This window comes from Hylobates moloch, unplaced genomic scaffold (assembly GCF_009828535.3).
Source record: "Hylobates moloch isolate HMO894 unplaced genomic scaffold, HMol_V3 SCAFFOLD_7, whole genome shotgun sequence".
In the NCBI taxonomy this organism is placed as follows: Eukaryota; Metazoa; Chordata; class Mammalia; order Primates; family Hylobatidae; genus Hylobates; species Hylobates moloch.
The window spans coordinates 33,298,654-33,317,748 of record NW_026652282.1 but is presented as its reverse complement, the minus strand read 5'-3'; the positions used below and the strand labels follow the sequence as shown (position 1 = coordinate 33,317,748).

At 39.0% G+C, this 19,095-nt stretch overlaps 1 protein-coding gene across 1 annotated transcript; it reads left to right on the top strand.

Moving 5' to 3' along the window:
- The first annotated feature begins 4,881 nt into the window (after window positions 1-4,881).
- Window positions 4,882-13,651, top strand: DYNLT3 (dynein light chain Tctex-type 3). Its single transcript, XM_032756716.2, has 5 exons — window positions 4,882-4,979; window positions 6,115-6,156; window positions 10,630-10,753; window positions 11,421-11,498; window positions 11,833-13,651. The coding sequence occupies exons 1-5, from the start codon at window positions 4,950-4,952 to the stop codon at window positions 11,907-11,909; spliced, it is 351 nt and encodes a 116-aa protein (XP_032612607.1). The 5' UTR covers window positions 4,882-4,949; the 3' UTR covers window positions 11,910-13,651.
- The last annotated feature ends 5,444 nt before the right edge of the window (window positions 13,652-19,095 follow it).

Genomic DNA, 19,095 nt, shown 5'->3' with positions numbered 1-19,095 from the left:
AATCCATGGGGTTTCAACCCAAAGAAAGATTGTTTACCAGAATCATCTTCCTTGGCAGTCCATGCAGTCTGATTATTTTACCCCTTGGCCCATAAGCAAAAGGCTTAACATCTTCTCACCTCGAGGTAAAAAGTTATTCCAAACGCCATGCTCATCTTTCTGGGTTTCATTATTCTATGTCTTAGATCCATAATTCTTCCCCATCTTGTTAAAAAATCCAATTCCCTTGAGCAAATGTCTATTACATTTTGTCCAACCTTTGTAATTATCAGTGAAAGAGATGGTCCTAATTACATAGTCTACCATTACAGAAGCCTTTAAATATAATTTTAGTGGTTTGTAAAGTGGGTCCAAATGTTTTTCATCAGCTGCTTCTATGGCGAACCTTTCTCGACAATATAATTTATTCATATTTAGGGAAAAATAATTATTAAAAGCTCATTAACAGGAATTGCTTATGGCTGTTCAATGCATAGAGCCAGATATAAAATATTACATGGGTGAAAGCAAGATTGAGGGTCTCACTAAAGCATTGAAAGAGATTTTATTTGGAAGCTTTTACAAATTCAATTTTAACACCCTTTCTATTTTATTTTTTCACATAATTGTATAATGTAATGAAAATATTTTTTCACCAAGCCCCATACAGATGCCCACAAAGCCCCTCCAGTTTACTTCAATGTACCATATAAATATTATCCTCTATGTGGGCCATAGCATGGAAAAGTTTGGAAAGGACTGACCTACCAACATTTATTTTATATCAATTTTTTTTCTTGCTGGCAGAACTCACTTTTCACCATACAGAATGAAAAAACAAACATTTGTTGTCCCATATGTTTTGCCCAGTGGGGAGTCATGTGGCCCAATCTTGGCCAATGAAACCTGAGGAGAAAACTCCTGAGGACTTGAAATAAAGATTTGCTTTCCTAAGAAAATCCGATCAACCCCAGAAAATGCTCATCTTAGTCACTGAACGTGATATCTTCGTTCCTAGCGATACCAGAACTAATGCAGCCATGTATGACCATGAGGCTAAATGTTGCTGATATGCTGAGGATATTGGCATGGAAAGATGAAAAGCACAGACGCCCCCAAAATTTGTTGAGCAACTAAACGAACCTGGAATATCTCTGCCTCTGTATGTCTGAGTGTTAGTCTGTTCTCTCATTGCTTTACAGCAATGAGAAACACCTGAGACTGGATAATTTACAAAGAAAAGACGTTTAATTGGCTCGTGGTTCTGCAAGCTGCACAGGAAGCAGAGTGACTCCTGCTTCTGGGGAGGCCTTAGGAAACTTACAATCGTGGTGGAAGGTGAAGAGGAAGCAGGCACATATTACATGGCTGGAGCAGGAAGAAGAGAGAGAGGAGGGAGGTGCTACACACTTTTAAGCAGCCAGATCTCATAATAGCTCACTCACTTACTATCACAAGAACAGCACTGAGGTGATGGTGCTACCCTATTCATGAGAAATCTGCCCCCACGATCCAATCACCTCCCACCAGGCTCCACCTCCAACACTGGGGATTACAATTCAACATGAGATTTGCTGGGGACACAGATCCAAACCATATCAGTCTGGTTATATAAAAAAATAAATGCCATTATTTCAGTTCGTCCTATTTGGGTCTTCTGTTACTTGCAACCACAGGATGCTAGTTAATAAACCCACTTGCAGTTTTAAAGCATGACCTCCAAATTATTTGACACTTCTCCCATTGAGAAGTGGATTATGTGTCCCCTCCCCTTGAATCTGAGTGAATGTTTCAATGATTAGAGTATGGTAGAAGGGCCGCTGTGTAACTTGTGACACTAGGTGATAAAAGGTGACATATCTTCTGCCATCCTCCATGGAACAGTCATGCTTGGAGCCTTGAGTTGCCATGTAAGAGATCTGGCTACCCTAAGGCTGCCATGATGGTAAGAAGCCAATCCACTCGGTGGGGCCATGCGTTGTTGCTCCAGTTGGCAGTGCTAATATTTGATTCATCCAAGCCCAGATATCAGACATGTGAATGAACAAGTCTTCAGATGATTCTGGTCCCCACCATTGAATTTCCTCCAGTCTTTGAGTCTCCCCACCTGAGGCCCCAGACATCACAGAGCAGAGGCAAATTATTTCTGCTGTGCCTTGTTCAAATTTCTGACCAAACGAATCCATGAGCATAATATAGTAAATAAGCTGCTAAATTCTGGGGTAATTTATTACACAGGAATGGTAACTGGAACAACACTTCTTCATCTCACTTTATATGCATCATGAATGATCACATAACACAAACTTGAGATGTGCTGGTGCACATTAAGATTAGGTAACTTCAGGGTTTAACCCACCCAGGCATAGAAACAGTTCTTTAGGGAAATAAAACTGACGTTCACAAAGACGCTACGAATCCTTCTCATGAATAGACTGCCGGAGTTGCTCATAGGATGAAAACTTTGGTAAAAAGAAATTCTTGAAAGAGGATGTGCTTCCTCTATGAATTACAGCCACTTTTCTGCAGTAATCCTGCATGATCCACAACTTAAGAGAACCAATAACAAACACCATATTGTCAAGTAAACAGCCTTGTTTGGTTCTAAGTTCATAAAATAAGAGCCTGAGATTCAGAAGCCCAGGAGTCCAGTTAACACCTATGTGCCCTGTAGAATTTACTTTTATCTTATCAGCTTCAGTTTTCCTTGTAAAATAAGGGAGATGGACTAGAAGACTAATGGTTTCCAACTTTGATTCTGGGGAGCGAAATAGAAACGTGTTGTGGTTGGCTGAATAATGCTCCTCCTCAAAGTTGTCCACATCTGAATTTTGAGAATCTGTGAATATGATACAGAGTGCAAAAGACACATGGCATATGTGGTTAAGTTAAAGGTCTTGAGAGGGAAACAGGAGGGCAAGAGTCATACATCTCTCTTTTGTAGAGATGCCTCACACCTCCTTTGAAGCAAAGGCGAGAGAGGAGAAAAGATACTGCTGGCTTTGAATTTGGAGGAAGGGGTCATGAGCCAAGGAATGCAGGCAGTCTCTAGAAGCTGGAAAAGGCAAAGAAACAGAGTCTGTCCTGGAGCCTCCAGAAGGCATGCAGCTCTATGGGCCCATTTTAGACTTCTGACCTCCAGAACTGAGGCAGGAGAATAGGGTCGGGGCAGGGAACTTAAAACTGTTTCACGCTGACTTCCTAGAACTAAATTGAAAGGAAAACTCTGGCCGGGCACAGTGGCTCACGCCTGTAATCCCAGCACTTTGGGAGGCTGAGGCAGGCAGATCACCTGAGGTCGATGAAGTTGGGAGTTCGAAACCAACCTGACCAACATGGAGAAACCCCGTCTCTACTAAAAATACAAAATTAGCTGGGCATGGTGGTGCATGCCTGTAATCTCAGCTACTCAGAAGGCTGAGGCAGGAGAATCGCTTGAACCCGAGAGGCGGAGGTTGCGGTGGGTGAGCCGAGATCGCGCCATTGCACTCCAGCCTGGGCAACAAGAGTGCAACTCTGTCTCAAAAAAAAAAAAAAAAAGGAAAACCCTAACCTTCCATGCCTAAGTAACAAAAGGACCAGAGGCTATTCCCTTTGCAAATCCCCACCTTTTCTGAGGGGCAGATGGGAAATTTAAAGTACCTCTGATTGGTTGCTTTTTGCAACCAATCAGACATTTGCATAGGAGTGTAACTTTGAAACTTCACTTCAGCCTCTGATTGGTTGCTTTCTTGCAACCAATCAGATGTTTGCATAGGAGTGTGGCCTTTGTAACTTCACTTCAGCCTCTGATTGTGGGCCACTACTTCATTTACATGGGGTGCACACCAAGTGGCCAATGGGAAACCTCGAGGGGGTATTTGGACCAGGGAAGATTCTGGATCCTGGCCCTTGAGTGGCTTCTCTGCCTGCTCCCACCCTGTAGTGTACTTTCGTTTTCAATAAATCTCTGCTTTTGTTGCTTCATTCTTTCCTTGCTTTGTTTGTGCGTTTTGTCCAATTCTTTGTTCAAAGCGCCAAGAATCTGGACACCCTCCACTGGTAACAGAACTGTAAGAGAACAGGTCTGTGCTGCTTTAAGGCACTACATTTATGGTAATTTGTTACAGTAGCAATAGGAAAGTAATGCAGTGGTTAAGAGCTTGGGCTCTGATATCAGACTACTTGAGCTCAAGTCCCTTTTCTACACCCTACTGGCTGTATGACCTTGGGCAAATTAAATTCTCTATACCTCAGTTTCATCTTGATAAAAGCAGTGATGGAAGAACTAACTCTTCTGACTTATTGTGAGATTTTGAGGAAGTGTCTAGGATCATCTGGAAATTAGTAATTTATTTTAAAATTACTAATTTAAAATTACTACATTTATTTTAAAACGTAGCCATTGTTCTCTTTTTGAGAAGCATCTACTTTAGGAGCCGTGTATACAGTTTCTCATCGGATCCTTACAACCAGTAGTGAAATAGGTATGATGGTAAGTTTCCATATGAGAAAACTGAAGCTGTGGGAGGTGAATTTTTCCAAGTAACATAGCTAGTAAGTGGACAAATCAAAGTGGCTGGTTTACCACGAAATTAACTACATTTATGTGCCAGATGATGGTGAATGAACAAATACGTGCAAGTAATCACAGCAGTGGGCACTCAACCAATAGTGTGGAGTCTAGACTAACTGCCACCAGGTCACCCCATCTGATCCACACTGGCGCCATTCCCAGTTCTTTAACATTCATCTCTTGTTTCCAGAAAGGGCAGAGGAAGCAAGGAAAAAGTGCGTGGCCTGAAGTGACGCCTGGCGTTGCCCGAAGCCCGCCCAGCGCTGCCAGGTGACGCCACTGCGACACAAAGGCGGGGATTGCGTAGGGAAAGGCCCTAGGCCATAAACGGGGGTGGGGCCTCCCCGGAGGCCAGTGCGCGGCCGCGGTGCTCCACCGGCGCGTCGCTCCGCCCCCAGGGAGAGCCGGCGCTACCATGGAGGAGTACCATCGCCACTGCGACGAGGTACCGCCACTTGGCTACCTGGGAGCGCCCCCCACTCTCGCCTTCCTCTGCGCGGGGCTCTTGCCGGGTGGTCTCCCAGCGAGGGCGGCCCCAAGAGTTGGGGTGCGGCGTCCTCCGAGCCCGGGTCCTCTCCCCTGGGCCCGGGATCCGCTCCGCACGACCCGTTCTCCCCACCCCAAAGTCCTGAGATTCGGGGTGGCAGGGGTGGCCAGAAGCGCGCGGATCAGACGGTGGGGTCGGGGCAGGGTTGGAAGGACGAGGCCTGACTTGGGTGTGAGGAGTGGGCATGGGGTGACGGGCGCCGCCCTCCTGCCGGGCGGGCCTCGAAAACGGGTCTTTCCGCTGCTTCCTCCGTCCCTTGGCTTCCTCAGCGCAGGTGCTGCAGCCCCCATGGCTCGGGGTCTCGGGGTCCTGGTGGCACTGCCATTCCCGCTCCCGGTAATGCTTGCCAGGATTAGGCAAGGAGGTGCTTTATGGATTACGAGCCCTTGCTTACTGACTCAGGCTTTCCCAACCCTCACCAGAAACCCATGATGTCAGTTGTTATCTCCCTGTTATTGATGGGGACTCCAAAGAAAAGACTAAGTTGTCAGACCACTTTATAGTACTAAAGCGCTATTAATCTTGAGTTATCAAGTATTTTCATAATCTTTAATTTGGGAAAGGAATTTTTGCCTAGAAATTTTTGCCTAGCATAAGTTAAAAACAAAATTGAAAATAGTCTACTAATCATTCTCTTCATATGGACCGCTTCATTCTCTCACTTAGCTGAAACCGTTTCTATATTCTTATAACACATAACATCCTCATAGCCACCTCTTGCTTATTTCCTACGTTTTACAATACAATGATTCTTAATCTAGGATGTTCATTAGAATCACCAGTATGAAGCACTTTTTTAAAAAAAAATGTAGACTTGCAGGCTCTGCCCCAGACCTTGTGAGTCAATCTCCAGGGAGGTAGGTAGGGAAAGCATTCAGTATTTTTAAGTGTTTAGGGGCAAGATTGGCCCCTTCTGTAGACCTGATGCCCTTTATCACTTTAACACCAGTCTAGGCCAGCCTAGGATATTCTGTGTAGCATCATACCTGTAAGCCTGTGCTGAAAGCAGCTTTACCTTTTGTTTTCCCTTTAGGTTGGCTTCAATGCTGAGGAAGCCCACAACATTGTCAAAGAGGTGAGTCATACATTTTGTTTCTCTTGAAGCTTGCTGCATTGGTGGAGATTTTTAAAAGCTATATTTTGAGTTTCAGCACAAACTTAGAAACCTTACTGTTAAAAGAAGAAGATTTTGTTTTATTTTATTTTATTGTTTTTTGAGACGGAGTCTCGCTCTGTCACCCATGCTGGAGAACAGTGGTGTGATCTCGGCTCACTGCAACCTCCACCTCCCAGGTTCAAGCAATTCTCCTGCCTCAGCCTCCCGAGTAGCTGGGTCTACAGGCACCCGCCACCACACCCATCCAATTTTTGTATTTTTAGTAGAGGCGGGGTTTCACCTTATTGGTCAGGCTGGTTTCGAACTCCTGACCTCTGGTGATCCACCTGCCTTGGCCTCCCAAAGTGCTGCGATTACAGGCGTGAACCACCACACCCGGCCAAGAACAAGACTTTAAGTATTTATCCACTAACTCTTTATAGGGGTCCTTCTATGTTTTGTTGTGTGCTGTCGGCATCTTGAGGCTTATTCTGAAAGAGATGCTTAAGGATTTTCTTAGTCTAGAAAACTGGTTTAAAATTGATGTCCTATCTTTTGGATAAAATAACTTTTATTCCAGAAGGCAGACATTATTTTAAATGTTAATGCTATAAAAGTATATGTACGTGGATATATATGTACACACATGTCGACTTTTATAATGTAAAGTATATGTATGATATATATGTATATTGTATAAAATAGATAACAAAAGCCCTAGAAATATCTGCCTTTGGGCATGTACACTTCTTTGCCCAATATAATTGGAAAAAATGATCATTTAACATCTTTTAAACCTTGATATGATAGTAAATCAAAATTTTAAGAAAAATATTTGAAACTCCTTTTAGGCAAATAGAAAAGAAATTATCTTTGGGAATTAATTCTGGCAGGGGAACTTTCATTATTTTAGAGGTATCACATACAGACCACAGTGTGGGAAAGGTATTTTTTAACACCCAGGTCTGGCCTTACACAGCTAGAATTAACTCAAGGTCTGAGAGGAGTAGACAGGCACCTGAAAATCCTGCCATACTTTAATACTTCAGAATTATGCATTCTATCTATGTAGCCTGAGAGTATTTAATTATTAAAAGTAGAAAGCAAAGGTTTTTAATACCTTTACAATGTAAAAGCACAAATGAGGGAAACTGGGAGGTGGAAGAGGGAGTGGAGGTAATGAGAAGGGAGTGATCTTAGTTTTCAAAGTGGAAAGTCAGGAAAGAGTGTCCTTGGTTGATGGAACATAAAAGAAAGAATGCTGGGCTATTTGGGATTCCATTTAAATAGTGCCTTCTTCCTTACTTAAGTTCTGAACCAAATGAAAAGAAAAAAGAGCCAATAGAAAGAGAACAAAATACCACCTTTATTATTGATAAAAACTAGTTTGGTGATTGTACCTTGTTTTGCTGACTCCCATTCAGTTCAGCCCTGGGAAGAGTCATCCAAGAGAAAGTTTGAGTCAGCAGAGAGAGACACTTGTTCAGGCTGGTGCCTGTCATTGGTTTGGGTGGAGAGGGAAGGAGAAACTAAAGCCCAAGTTCAACACATTTGGGAGACTCCCAAATGAGATGTTAGAACAATGGTTATCATCCACCAACCAGGTAACTCATTCCACCTCCATGGGGAGGAATAACTGACAGGACAAGAAGCCAGGAATGTTAAAGAACAATCCTCTGTGTAGAAGAAAACATCCAGAGTGGAAAAGAAACATGTTTCTAACCGTGTAAATATATTTAAGTTAAAAAATTGTGATTTCACTATATTGAGAGAAGGGGGCGGGTGGTCTGAGGGAACCAAATTTTCATCTATCATAGTAGAAGTTACATGGATGTTGCCTGTAATTCATAAATCGGGAAATAGTGAGATAAACATTATTTGGAGATACATAAGTAACCCTTAGAAGAAATAAAAACAGTTGTACACTGATGAGTTTCCTCTGGGGAATGGGACTGGGGATGGGAAAGGAAAGGGTGGGAAGGAGACTCTTTTCATTCTTTTCATCCTAAGCTTTTCTGTTCTACTGGATTTTTCAAACCATATGCCTGTTACTTTAATATTATATCAAATTAAAAGAATCATGCTGTTTCAACTGGGAAATACATACTCGGCAGTGGCTAGGTGGTGCTAAAAGTCACTGGATGCATTTTTAGAATATCAGTTTTTCTTGAATATTTGTGAGAGGGAGTTAAGGAATATAAATAATTTAACTGAAAACATTTTTGAATAAAAACAAACTCTGATGCATTATGTAGTCAAAAGCAAGCTTCTCTTGAATTTTTATATGAAATATGAGACTGCAAAGAAACTCAGCTTTGCTACAGGTTACTTGCAGCTAAATGTCTATCTTTCCTCTTCCCATGAACCAACCCTCTTCTGCCATTGAAACATTTCCACTGAGACATTGGAAATGCCTGAGAATGAGCAACATTTTAAAACAGTTTAGCACTTCCTAGATGATTACATAATTTCAGCAGTTATTTCTGATTTCCTTACTGATCTTATTTTCTTATTGATCTTATTTTTTTCCTTTGATTTCTTGCTCTGAGCCCCTATGCTAATATGTTTTTCCTTCTGAACTCAGAGACACCCATTTATCAGTAATATGCATACATTTTCTTTAGTGTTAGTAATAGAAATTGCTTCCCCAAAAAATCGTCAAAGAAAAAGTGAGCTACAAATGACTTAGAATTTAGTCTAAAGTGTATTTGATTTCAGATACCCAGCAAGTATATCAAAACCAATATTGCTTCAACAACATTTGTCGAATACCTGCTAAGTGCCCAGGTCCTGAGTTTAGCACTGAGAATACAGAGCTGTTTAAGGACCTCATTGTCTCATGGGCCTCCATGTTAATGTAATTAATTAGGCTAAATGTTAATTAATAGTAATCAGCAGGGCTATTTACAGTGGCACGCACACCCCGTGGTGTTTTCTGCTGTTAGAGCAAAACTTGGAGTGGTCCTACTAAATAACCTGAAAGAAAAATGAGTGCTCTTATCCTTAAGGAAAGGTGATCTCAAGAGAGGAATAGGTTTGTCCAAAGGTCACCAGCTTAGGAATGGTAAAGCCAGGATTAAAATTCTATTCCCCTGATCCTTAAGCCACTACCCTTCCTACTTTGTCATGTTATTGAGCTTTCTAGGAGAAAAATTTGAGCCACGTTACTTTGTCAATCTTGCTAAAATATTTAATTTCTCTTTTTATATTTTATCATTAGTGAAGATTTTATACTATCCAACTTAAGATTTTGTGTTAGTGCCTTCATAAATCTTCACTGTGATCTAATTATAGTAAATAAAGCTGCATGTGTGTGTATGTGTGTATTATTAAGCTAGATTCTAAAAATGAATTAAATGAGTCTAATGATAGTAAATGAAGCTACATGTGTGTGTTAGATTCTAAAAATGAATTAAATGAGTGCTTTATTATCCAGGCTTTGTCACTCAAATGTAAAATGTAACAGCAGCAATATGATAATAGTAGTTAACATTTTTTATATGCTAACTCTGTCCTAGTCCTGTTTGAGCACTTGGTATTCATTATCTCATTTCATCCTAACAACAACTTGATAAGATGATGCTGTTATCCTTACTATAAGGATTAGGAAAATAGGGATTTGAAGGGGTTAAGTCACTTGCTAAAAGTCACACAGCAGATAGGTGTCAAAGTAGGCCTTAAAACCTAGGATTGTGATACTAGAGCCAGTGCTTTTAATCAGGTGTCAGAAGTGGATGAAATTACGCACTATGGGAAATTATGATATTTGACTTTATCTTTTTAGAGCATCTTTATTTACTTTCAGTGGCAGGTGTGCTAGTTGTTTCATAGCTAAACAATCACATAGTATGAATGAGAATATAATTAGTTGTTGTTTCATAGCTAAACAATCACATAGTATGAATGAGAATATAATTAGTTGTTGTTTCATAGCTAAACAATCACATAGTATGAATGAGAATATAATTAGTATACATAAGAATTATGTTTTTAAATTAGTCCCATCCTATGTTTCTAGCATGTGAGCCCTAGTTCAAATCCCAGCTGTTTCAAAGCTACTTGTTAACCAATTGGTATCACCTTTTAATTTCCCCACCATAATTTTTATGACATAATTTATCATTAGTCTTCCTTGTGTTATAGATAATAGAATGTTTTTATTAGCTTCTCTGCTAGATTAAGTTATTTACACAGAAGCCATGACATAGTTATCTTTATATGGCCCATAGCGTCTCATAGAGTGAGATAATGCATGTGGAAACTCTTTCAAAACTCTTAAGCAATTAGAGACAGTGCATAATCAATGTTTACCAAGTGTATATTTTCTAAGATGCCTTATTGAGCTATAAGTATATTTTATGTTTTGAATAAATTTTTACTGCAATTTGTGTAAAAATTGTTCTTTTTGAACAATTTTACTGACTAAATTAACTGCCCTCTGTGCCCTTTTAGTGTGTAGATGGGGTTTTAGGTGGTGAAGATTATAATCACAACAACATCAACCAGTGGACCGCAAGCATAGTGGAACAATCCTTAACACATCTGGTTAAGTTGGGAAAAGCTTATAAATATATTGGTAAGTATCAGTGTCCTTCCTCACTAGTTCACTTGCTTTTGTCATTGTGATTTTCTCTGAATTTTGAGAAGGTATATGAACAATAGACATTTAAGTTGGATGCTAAAAGGGTATAAAGGACTTCTGATTTACTCATTCAAAGATAATCTATAATAACACTTAAAAGATGAAGATCTTTCACTACTCAAAGGCAGTTTGAGCTACTTGTCTTTGGTAGCATCACCCTTTGCATTTCCATCAGTTCTTTCTTTCCACTGAGACCCCCCCTTAGCTCAACTGTGTTTCTTTCGGTAGTCCCATGCCTCTTTACCTGTAATTCCACACAGCAACTGTTTATAAAGTGGAGTATTTCCTGCATTTCTGTGTCTGAATTCTGCCCATGGTACAAAGCACAGAATTTGACTAACATTTTTGCCACAGTACAATCACCAATGGTAATGACAATGGTCAGAAAACCAACTGAATCCAGTGGGGTCAAAATCATGATGGTAGATAAAGATGAGAGTCTTTTATTTTTTTTCAATCTATTTGCTGAATGCTTTGTTTTCTGTTTGTTTGTTTTGTTTTGTTTTGTTTTCGGCTTGTAGAGCTGTGAACTCACACACTTTGACCTTGGTTCTCTTTCCCTTTGTCTGTAAGTGCCCTCATTCTGTGACTTTATTTGCAGTGACCTGTGCAGTGGTCCAGAAGAGCGCATATGGCTTTCACACAGCCAGCTCCTGTTTTTGGGATACTACATCTGATGGTAAGAGATCTTAAGCTGATTTACACAAAATCCAACTTTTAGCAAAGTCAAACTGCACTTTTTAATCAAGTACTTATTTAATTCTAATTAAATTCTGGAAAGACTATCAACAGTATTGCTTTGTACCTAGTAACAAGTATACCTTCAGACTGGTATGAAATGTGAAAACTTAACAGGTTGAAGGAAATAAGATATTAAAACATGTGAAAAATATATATATGTGTGTGTGTGTGTATATATGTGTGTGTGTGTGTATATATATATATATATATATATATTCTCTGATAATTTTTATGTTTTGCTGGTATTTCAAAATCCTTTTTTTATGTTTCAGGAACCTGTACCGTAAGATGGGAGAACCGGACCATGAACTGTATTGTCAACGTTTTTGCCATTGCTATTGTTCTTTAACTGACTAAAAATGTTGGGCTAAAGCCATTAACTTAAGAATTTGTCAGTGTATCCTTTCCAAAAAGAGTAATAGTTGTTTACTAGTGTGCTAGATGAAAAGCGTGCAATATGCTTTAAAGCTATCAACAAAAACTGAATATTATAAGCAAGCAATATCATAGTAATTGGCAGATTAGCTCATATTCTATACAGCATCGTTTAAACTGGAAAAATTTAATGCTAGCAAAAACTAAATTTAGAAATATGGCATGACATGAAAATACAATCTTACATTTACACCAGCTTTTCACTAATATTTTGTACCTAAGGTGATGGGGAACTCCATTCAGATAATAAAATTCTCTTTCAGCTAGAGAAGTTAACAGGAATAAATATATGAACAAAAAAGCTGCAAGGATAAATGTGGAGAAAATGATGAGAATTAGCTAACATTTTTAAGTTTTTTTAAACTTTCTTCCCCTCGCTTAGTTGTACTTAATGTTTAGTGGAAAGTAATAATTTTTAAAATTTTCTATCAACTAATAGTATAGTAACAACTATGATTAACTTGTTTACTTTTTCTGAGGATTAGTAAATCAATTTTTTTTAATTTCAAATTTTTGGATTTACACTTGAGGGTAAATTAAATCTGGTAAACTAAATTTCCTAGTTAAATAAAATTAGTTGCAGTATATGATGAACAGTATATGACTCAAACAGCTGCCTTACAATTCACTCATTCCATGTGGAACAAACATTTATCAGATGCCTATTATGGGCATATGTCTCTGCTAAGCACTATAGTTGTCAATGTGCTGTGCAAATGCTAAGTTCCTTTTAGCAATTGTTCAGTTGGAAGACAAGTATTAATATTTGGGGAAGGAAAAGAAAATAGTTGTTTTACAAGGGAGGAAAAAAGTGAATCTGGTTACACATATAGAAGTAAGCAAAATGAAAAGCACTTATTGCTTTCTGACAGAATTATAGATGTAATTTTAAGAGTTGCTCCTGGCAAGTTAAAAGTGCATATAAAATATGCAACTCTTAGTTAAAGGCCTTATTATCAGTCTTATCTATACAAGTGGTAAATTTTGTCATTGCTTTAGTTACAACCATCTGTAAATAACTTAAAAGACTTATGTGGGGTTCAAATTGAGTGGAATAAAGTATAGATTAAAAGTATACAATCCTTAGCACGTTATCTCAGGGCTTATGAAATGTAATTAAATTTATTAAGAAAATAAATGAAAAATTAGGGTACACAGCTGGCCACCAAATGCGAAGTCAATCTGCTACTTAACCCTGAAAACAAAATCAGTTTTGCATATTACCACTAACACTAATACATATACAGAGTGGAACCATAACTCATTGAATTTTGGAGAGGAATAAGCTTAGTGTTAATATTGACAATATTAAGGCAATATTCTTGTAGGAATACTATGTGCATGTTTGATATTTTGCCGAATAAGAATAATTAATAATTGTTCAATGTTTAAGAATAATATTAACAAAATAAAGGAGTTTAACGCAGTGATCTTTGTTTTTGGCACATCAAAAATTCTCAGTCATTATTCATGTTTCTTTATGCTGCTGGCTTTTGTGCCCTGGAAGATTATAATAGTGACCAAAATATATATGCAGACTTGTTTTTTATTATTGTTGTTTAAGCCTAATTTAAGAAAAAAAATTCTTACCTCGTGAACTTGCTATCTGCTCTGTTTCTAGTTAAAATATAATAAATATTATCTTCCTGTGCTGTACTTTGCTTCTGGATAATCATTTAATAGTTAGAGAAATGGCATCCTGCTTGCTCTTAGAAATTCTAAATAGAAGAAATGCTGGGGGGTGGTGGCTCACACCTGTGTAATCCCAGCACTTTGGGAGGCAGGTGGATCATTTGAGGTCAGGAATTTGAGACAAGCTTGGCCAACATGGTGAGACCCCATCTCTCTTAAAAATACAAAAATTAGCCAGGCGTGGTGGCACACCTCTCTAATCCCAGCTACTCAGGAGGCTGAGGCAGGAGAATTGCTTGAACCCGGGAGGCAGAGATCGCAGTGAGCTGAGATCGTGCCACTGCACTCCAGCCTGGGCGACAAAACAAGATGCCGTCTCAAAAAAAAAAAAAAAAAAGAAAGAAAGAAATTCTAAATAGGAGAAATGAATATGGGACCACATAGATATATTCTGCATATTATGCAGAATAAATATCATTAAAATAGCAGCCCAAATCCATTATTTACCATCACAACATAATTAATAGCTTCTATTTTATGCTTTTTATTTTATGATTTTAACACAAAATTTCATTTTCAAAAATCAGTGTAAAAATATATTCTGTAACTACTAGTTTTTAATGATTATTTTTTGCAAGGGATTTTGTCTTATTTGTCAACTTGCAATTGTGTTGTTGTTTTTAATTAAGGACTTTAAGTTTGTAAAATTAGGGAATTCAAAGGATTTTTGTAACGCTCTAATTTTATGTTTGTAAAGTACCCACATGCTGCCTAAATGATGGCAACCTCTCATTATGATTTCTCTAGTGAAAGTACTTTTCTGCTCTTCTTTCCAAGTTGAATGTTACCTAATTATAAGTCATTAAATATATTATTACTACCTGCTTTCATCATCACATTCTTTAATCGTAGGATGTCCAGGATTATATTTTCAAAGTTTAAGTAAAAATAGTTGCCTATTTTTGATAACAGTTTTTTTAAAAAGTGGGAGAAAAGTGTGTGACTTTTTGTGGCAGAAGTCATTCTTACAGCAGATACCAAGGCAAATATTAAGGCCGGGCATGGTGGCTCATGCCTATAATCCCAGCACTTTGGGAGACTGAAGCGGGTGGATCACCTGAGGTCAGAAGTTTGAGACCAGCCTGGCCTACATGGCAAAACCCTGTCTCTACTAAAAATACAAAAATTACCTTAGCGTGGTGGTGCATGCCTGTAGTCCAAGCTACTCAGCAGGTGGAGGCAGGAGAATCGCTTGAAACTGGAGGTGGAGGTTGCAGTGAGCCAAGATCGTGCCACTGGACTCCAGCCTGGGCGACAGAGCCAGACTCCATCTCAAAAAAAAAAAAAAAAAAAAAAAGATTAAGAGGTAAATAAATTTCACCTCATGTGCTAGAATCTACCCAAGGGGCATTTGTTTTATAACCTAGAAGTTGGAGCTATATTTGTGGTTAAAGAGGATTTAATGTCAAGTAATTCTGTAAAGTTAACTTTTGCACATTTATGAAATTTTTTTATTTTTGTAGGTGGAGTCTCGCTCTGTCGCCCAGGCTGGAGTGCAGTGGTGTGATTTCGGCTCACTGCAACCTCTGCCTCCCAGGTTCAAGCGATTCTTCTGCCTCAGCCTCCTGAGTAGCTGGAACTACAGGCACAGGCCATAACGCCTGGCTAATTTTTGTATTTTTAGTAGAGATGGGGTTTTGCCATGTTGGCCAGGATGGTCTCGAACTCCTGACCTCAAGTGATCCGCCTGCCTCGGCCTCTCAAAATGCTGGGATTACAAGCGTGAGCCACCCCGCCTGGCCGAAAAGATCTTAAACATTCATCTCTTACAAGATTTAGATGACTATCATCAATATGCCTTAACATCAGTAGTTTAGGAGACTCTAGCCCACTTTGTCTAGTTGCAAACTGTAATTCTCCCTGTGGTCCCACTGAATATCATTCCACATCATTCTTGGATATATATGATGTATTGACAATTCAGGTCTAGATAGAAATGGCCCCAATTGCTTCATGAAGAGTATCCTTTCCCCAAATGGCTTCTGAGGAGCTCAAGGTTAAAGCTAGTATCCTGTACAGACACTTGCGGAACTGCTAGTATGATATATATCGTCCCTATGGGAGACAAAATGTGGGCAACCACCCCCATTCTGGGATCCTTAAAAGATGAGAACCATATCAGAAAGTTCCTTCACAGCTACCCCCAATTAGGTCAGGGAATTTGATGCCTGGGCTTATCTAGTAATAAATATTCAACTTTATGGCAGATGCATACCTTTTAATTTTATTGAATGCTTTATCATTTTAGATACATTTTTCATGAATGCCATTGTCTTAGTCTGTTTGGGCTTCTATAACAAAATACCATAAACTGGGTGGCTTATAAACAATAGGAATTTATTTCTCACAGTCCTGGAGGTTGAGAAGTCCAAGATCAAGGCACTGACAGATTCAGTGTCTATTGAGAGCCTGCTTCCCCCTCATAGACGATAGCTTCTAGCTGTGTCCTCACAAGGTGGAAGGAGCAAGGCAGCTCTCTGGGGTCTCTCTTGTAAGGGCACTAATCCCAGTCATGAGGGCTCCATACTCATAACTTAATCACCTACCAAAGGCCCCAACCTCCCAACACCATCACATTGGTATTTAGGTTTCGACATGAATTTGGGTGAGACACAAACATTTAGACCATAGCAACCAGCTTTAACTTGAGATATTTCAATCTAGATTTCTCAGGGCAGAGTTTTATATGAGGAAGTATTATTTAATGAAAATTCTGTCAATTTATTTTTATTTCTTATAAGGCCTTATGGAGAAAATCTCTTTGATTAGATTGTGGCATGTACTGACCCTTCTATAACCTCTAATTTTGTAGGCTAGGAATTTGATATGGGTTAAGTTGCACGAATTAACATGGGCTTTTGCAGCTAAAGCTCGTACAGAATACCACCAAAAATGATCAGGATTGGTATAATGAGTTCTTGGTAATTAAACAAAGCAACCTTTTTTTGTAAAGGGCCAGCTAGTAAATATTTGAGGCTTTGAAGGTTTTTGCAACTACTCAAGTATGCCACTGTAGTGTAAAAGCAGCTGTCAACAAGTAAATAGATGGGTATGACTGTGTTCCAATAAAACTTTACATATAAAAATAGGTAGCAGGCTGGTTAGAGTTTACCAACCCCTACATTAGAGTAAGAAATATTGTGTGGTCACTTTAAAAATTATACCTTAATGATTTGAGCCTTTTTTTAAATTGTTGTAAGCAATCGAACACAGAACACATTTACCTATTATGATTTTATCATGTTGGTCTCAGAGGAACCTTACCAGTAAACAAAACTTGTGATCTCTTTATTATAAGAAAGAAGAGCTATAAATCAGTTTTTCCAAAACTAGATTATTCCTTTCTGATACGCATCACCTAACTTTTCACTGGATTACAGATTATTTTTTATCTTCTTATCTTGGGGTTTATTTTACAACCATATTTTTTGAAGAACATTATTATAAAAATTCAACACTTTGTGGGTGTTTTATTATTTTTGGCTTACTTTATGATTAAGATGGGCCTCTAGTTTACCTAGAGAATTTTCCATGCTTACTGGACATTGCAGTCATGGCCCACTCAATACCTCCTGTTAGCAGAAATTGCATAGCCCACAGATCAAATAATCCTGCCCTTCAGCTTGGGGAAATAGATGCTCTATTTAGGAGTGAGTACATACGGCATTAGGCATGAGCACCTGACCCAGTGATGATTCATCCATAGACGGATTTTAAACCCATAAGGCGTCTGGTACATTAGTTAAGCCAAGCAAACTAGTTCCCTCTGAATTTTGGATTAGAAAATAAGCAGAGTATTAGTTAACAGGCGGAGAACAGGGCAGATGAAGAGAGAAGCAGAAACACTTGGGTCTGGTTAAGGATTAGCCCACGTTTTCTTAATGGCAGAGCTGCGGTTACAGATGCCCTCTCGTCTCTACCACTCTCCAATCCAGGGAAGACTGTCCAAGCTTCAATACTACTAACACCAGCAGCAGTATTGATAATGGTATCAGCAGCAATTGTGGCAGAGAGCATGATGTACTAGGCAGGAAACAGGCTGATGGGAATAGTCTACTCCAGTAAATGACAGAATTTCCAGGTGATAAAAAATCAGATCAGTAACCTAGACATGAGTGTTCATAACAGCTTTATATCTAGAAACCACTCAGATATCCTTCAGTGGGTGAATGGCTTAACAAACTGTGGTACATACATAGAATATTACAAAAAAAAACCTATTGATACGTGCAACAAATAGCATGAATCTCCGGGGAATTATACTAAGTAGAAAAGCCAATCTCAGCTGGGCGCAGCAACTCAGGCCTGTAATTCCAGTACTTTGGGAGGCAAAGGCAGGAGGATCACTTGAACCCAGGAGTTTGAGACCAGCCTGCACATCATAAGGAGACCCCCCTCATCTCTACCAAAAAAATAAGTTAAAAAAGTGGCCAGTGTGGTGGTGTGAACCTGTGGTTCCAGATACTTCGAAGGCTGAGGCAGGAGGATCGCCTGAGACCAGGAGATACAGGCTGCAGTGAGCTGTGGTCATGACACTGCACTCTAGCCTGGGAGACAGAGTGAGAACTTGTCTCAAAAATTGCTTAAAAAGTTCTCCATTTTTTAAGCAATAGTTAAAAAATGGAGAACAGATTAGTGGATGTCAGAGGACAGAGATGGTGAAGGGAGAGGAACCTCCTCCATCAGGAGGCAGGAGGGAATTTGGTATGGTTATAAAAGGGGCAACACAAGGAATCTTTGTGTTGTAGCTGTTCAGTATCTTCAGTATCTTGGCTGTGGTGGTGGATACACAAACCTAGACATCATAAAATTGTGTAGAACTAAATACACACACAAATGAGTACAAGTAAAACTGGGAAATCTGAATAAAATCAAATTTTATCAATGCCAATATCCTGGCTGTGACATTGTGCTCCAGTTTTGCAAAATGTTAACCACTGGGGGAACTGGGAAACGAATACATAGGATCTCTCCCTATTATTTCTTACAATTGCATAAAGTCTATTTATCAATACAAATTTCAATTAAAAATGAAGGTGAAATAAAGATAATTTCATACCAAAAACATTTTAAAAGCAGATCAACTTTTGGTCAGTTTTATTATTGTCTTTAAATTTCCTCCAGACAATGCACCCTCTTATTGCTTATGCCCAGGGAGGACCATTCTGACTACCCTCCTTGATACAACCCTGGGTAGAGACATACTGAAAGATAAAGTGAGATGCCAGAACAGCCAAGCCATATTGCAGGGGATAGGGTGTGCCATCAGGGAGCAGGTAGGTAATATATATGGTATTAGAAAAATTAGCTGCTGTGAACAGAATTAAGCTTTATTTTTAAGCTTTGATGTCAGTATTAATAATTTGTACAACATTGGAAATTATGTTTTAAATTTGAAATTTAAAAAC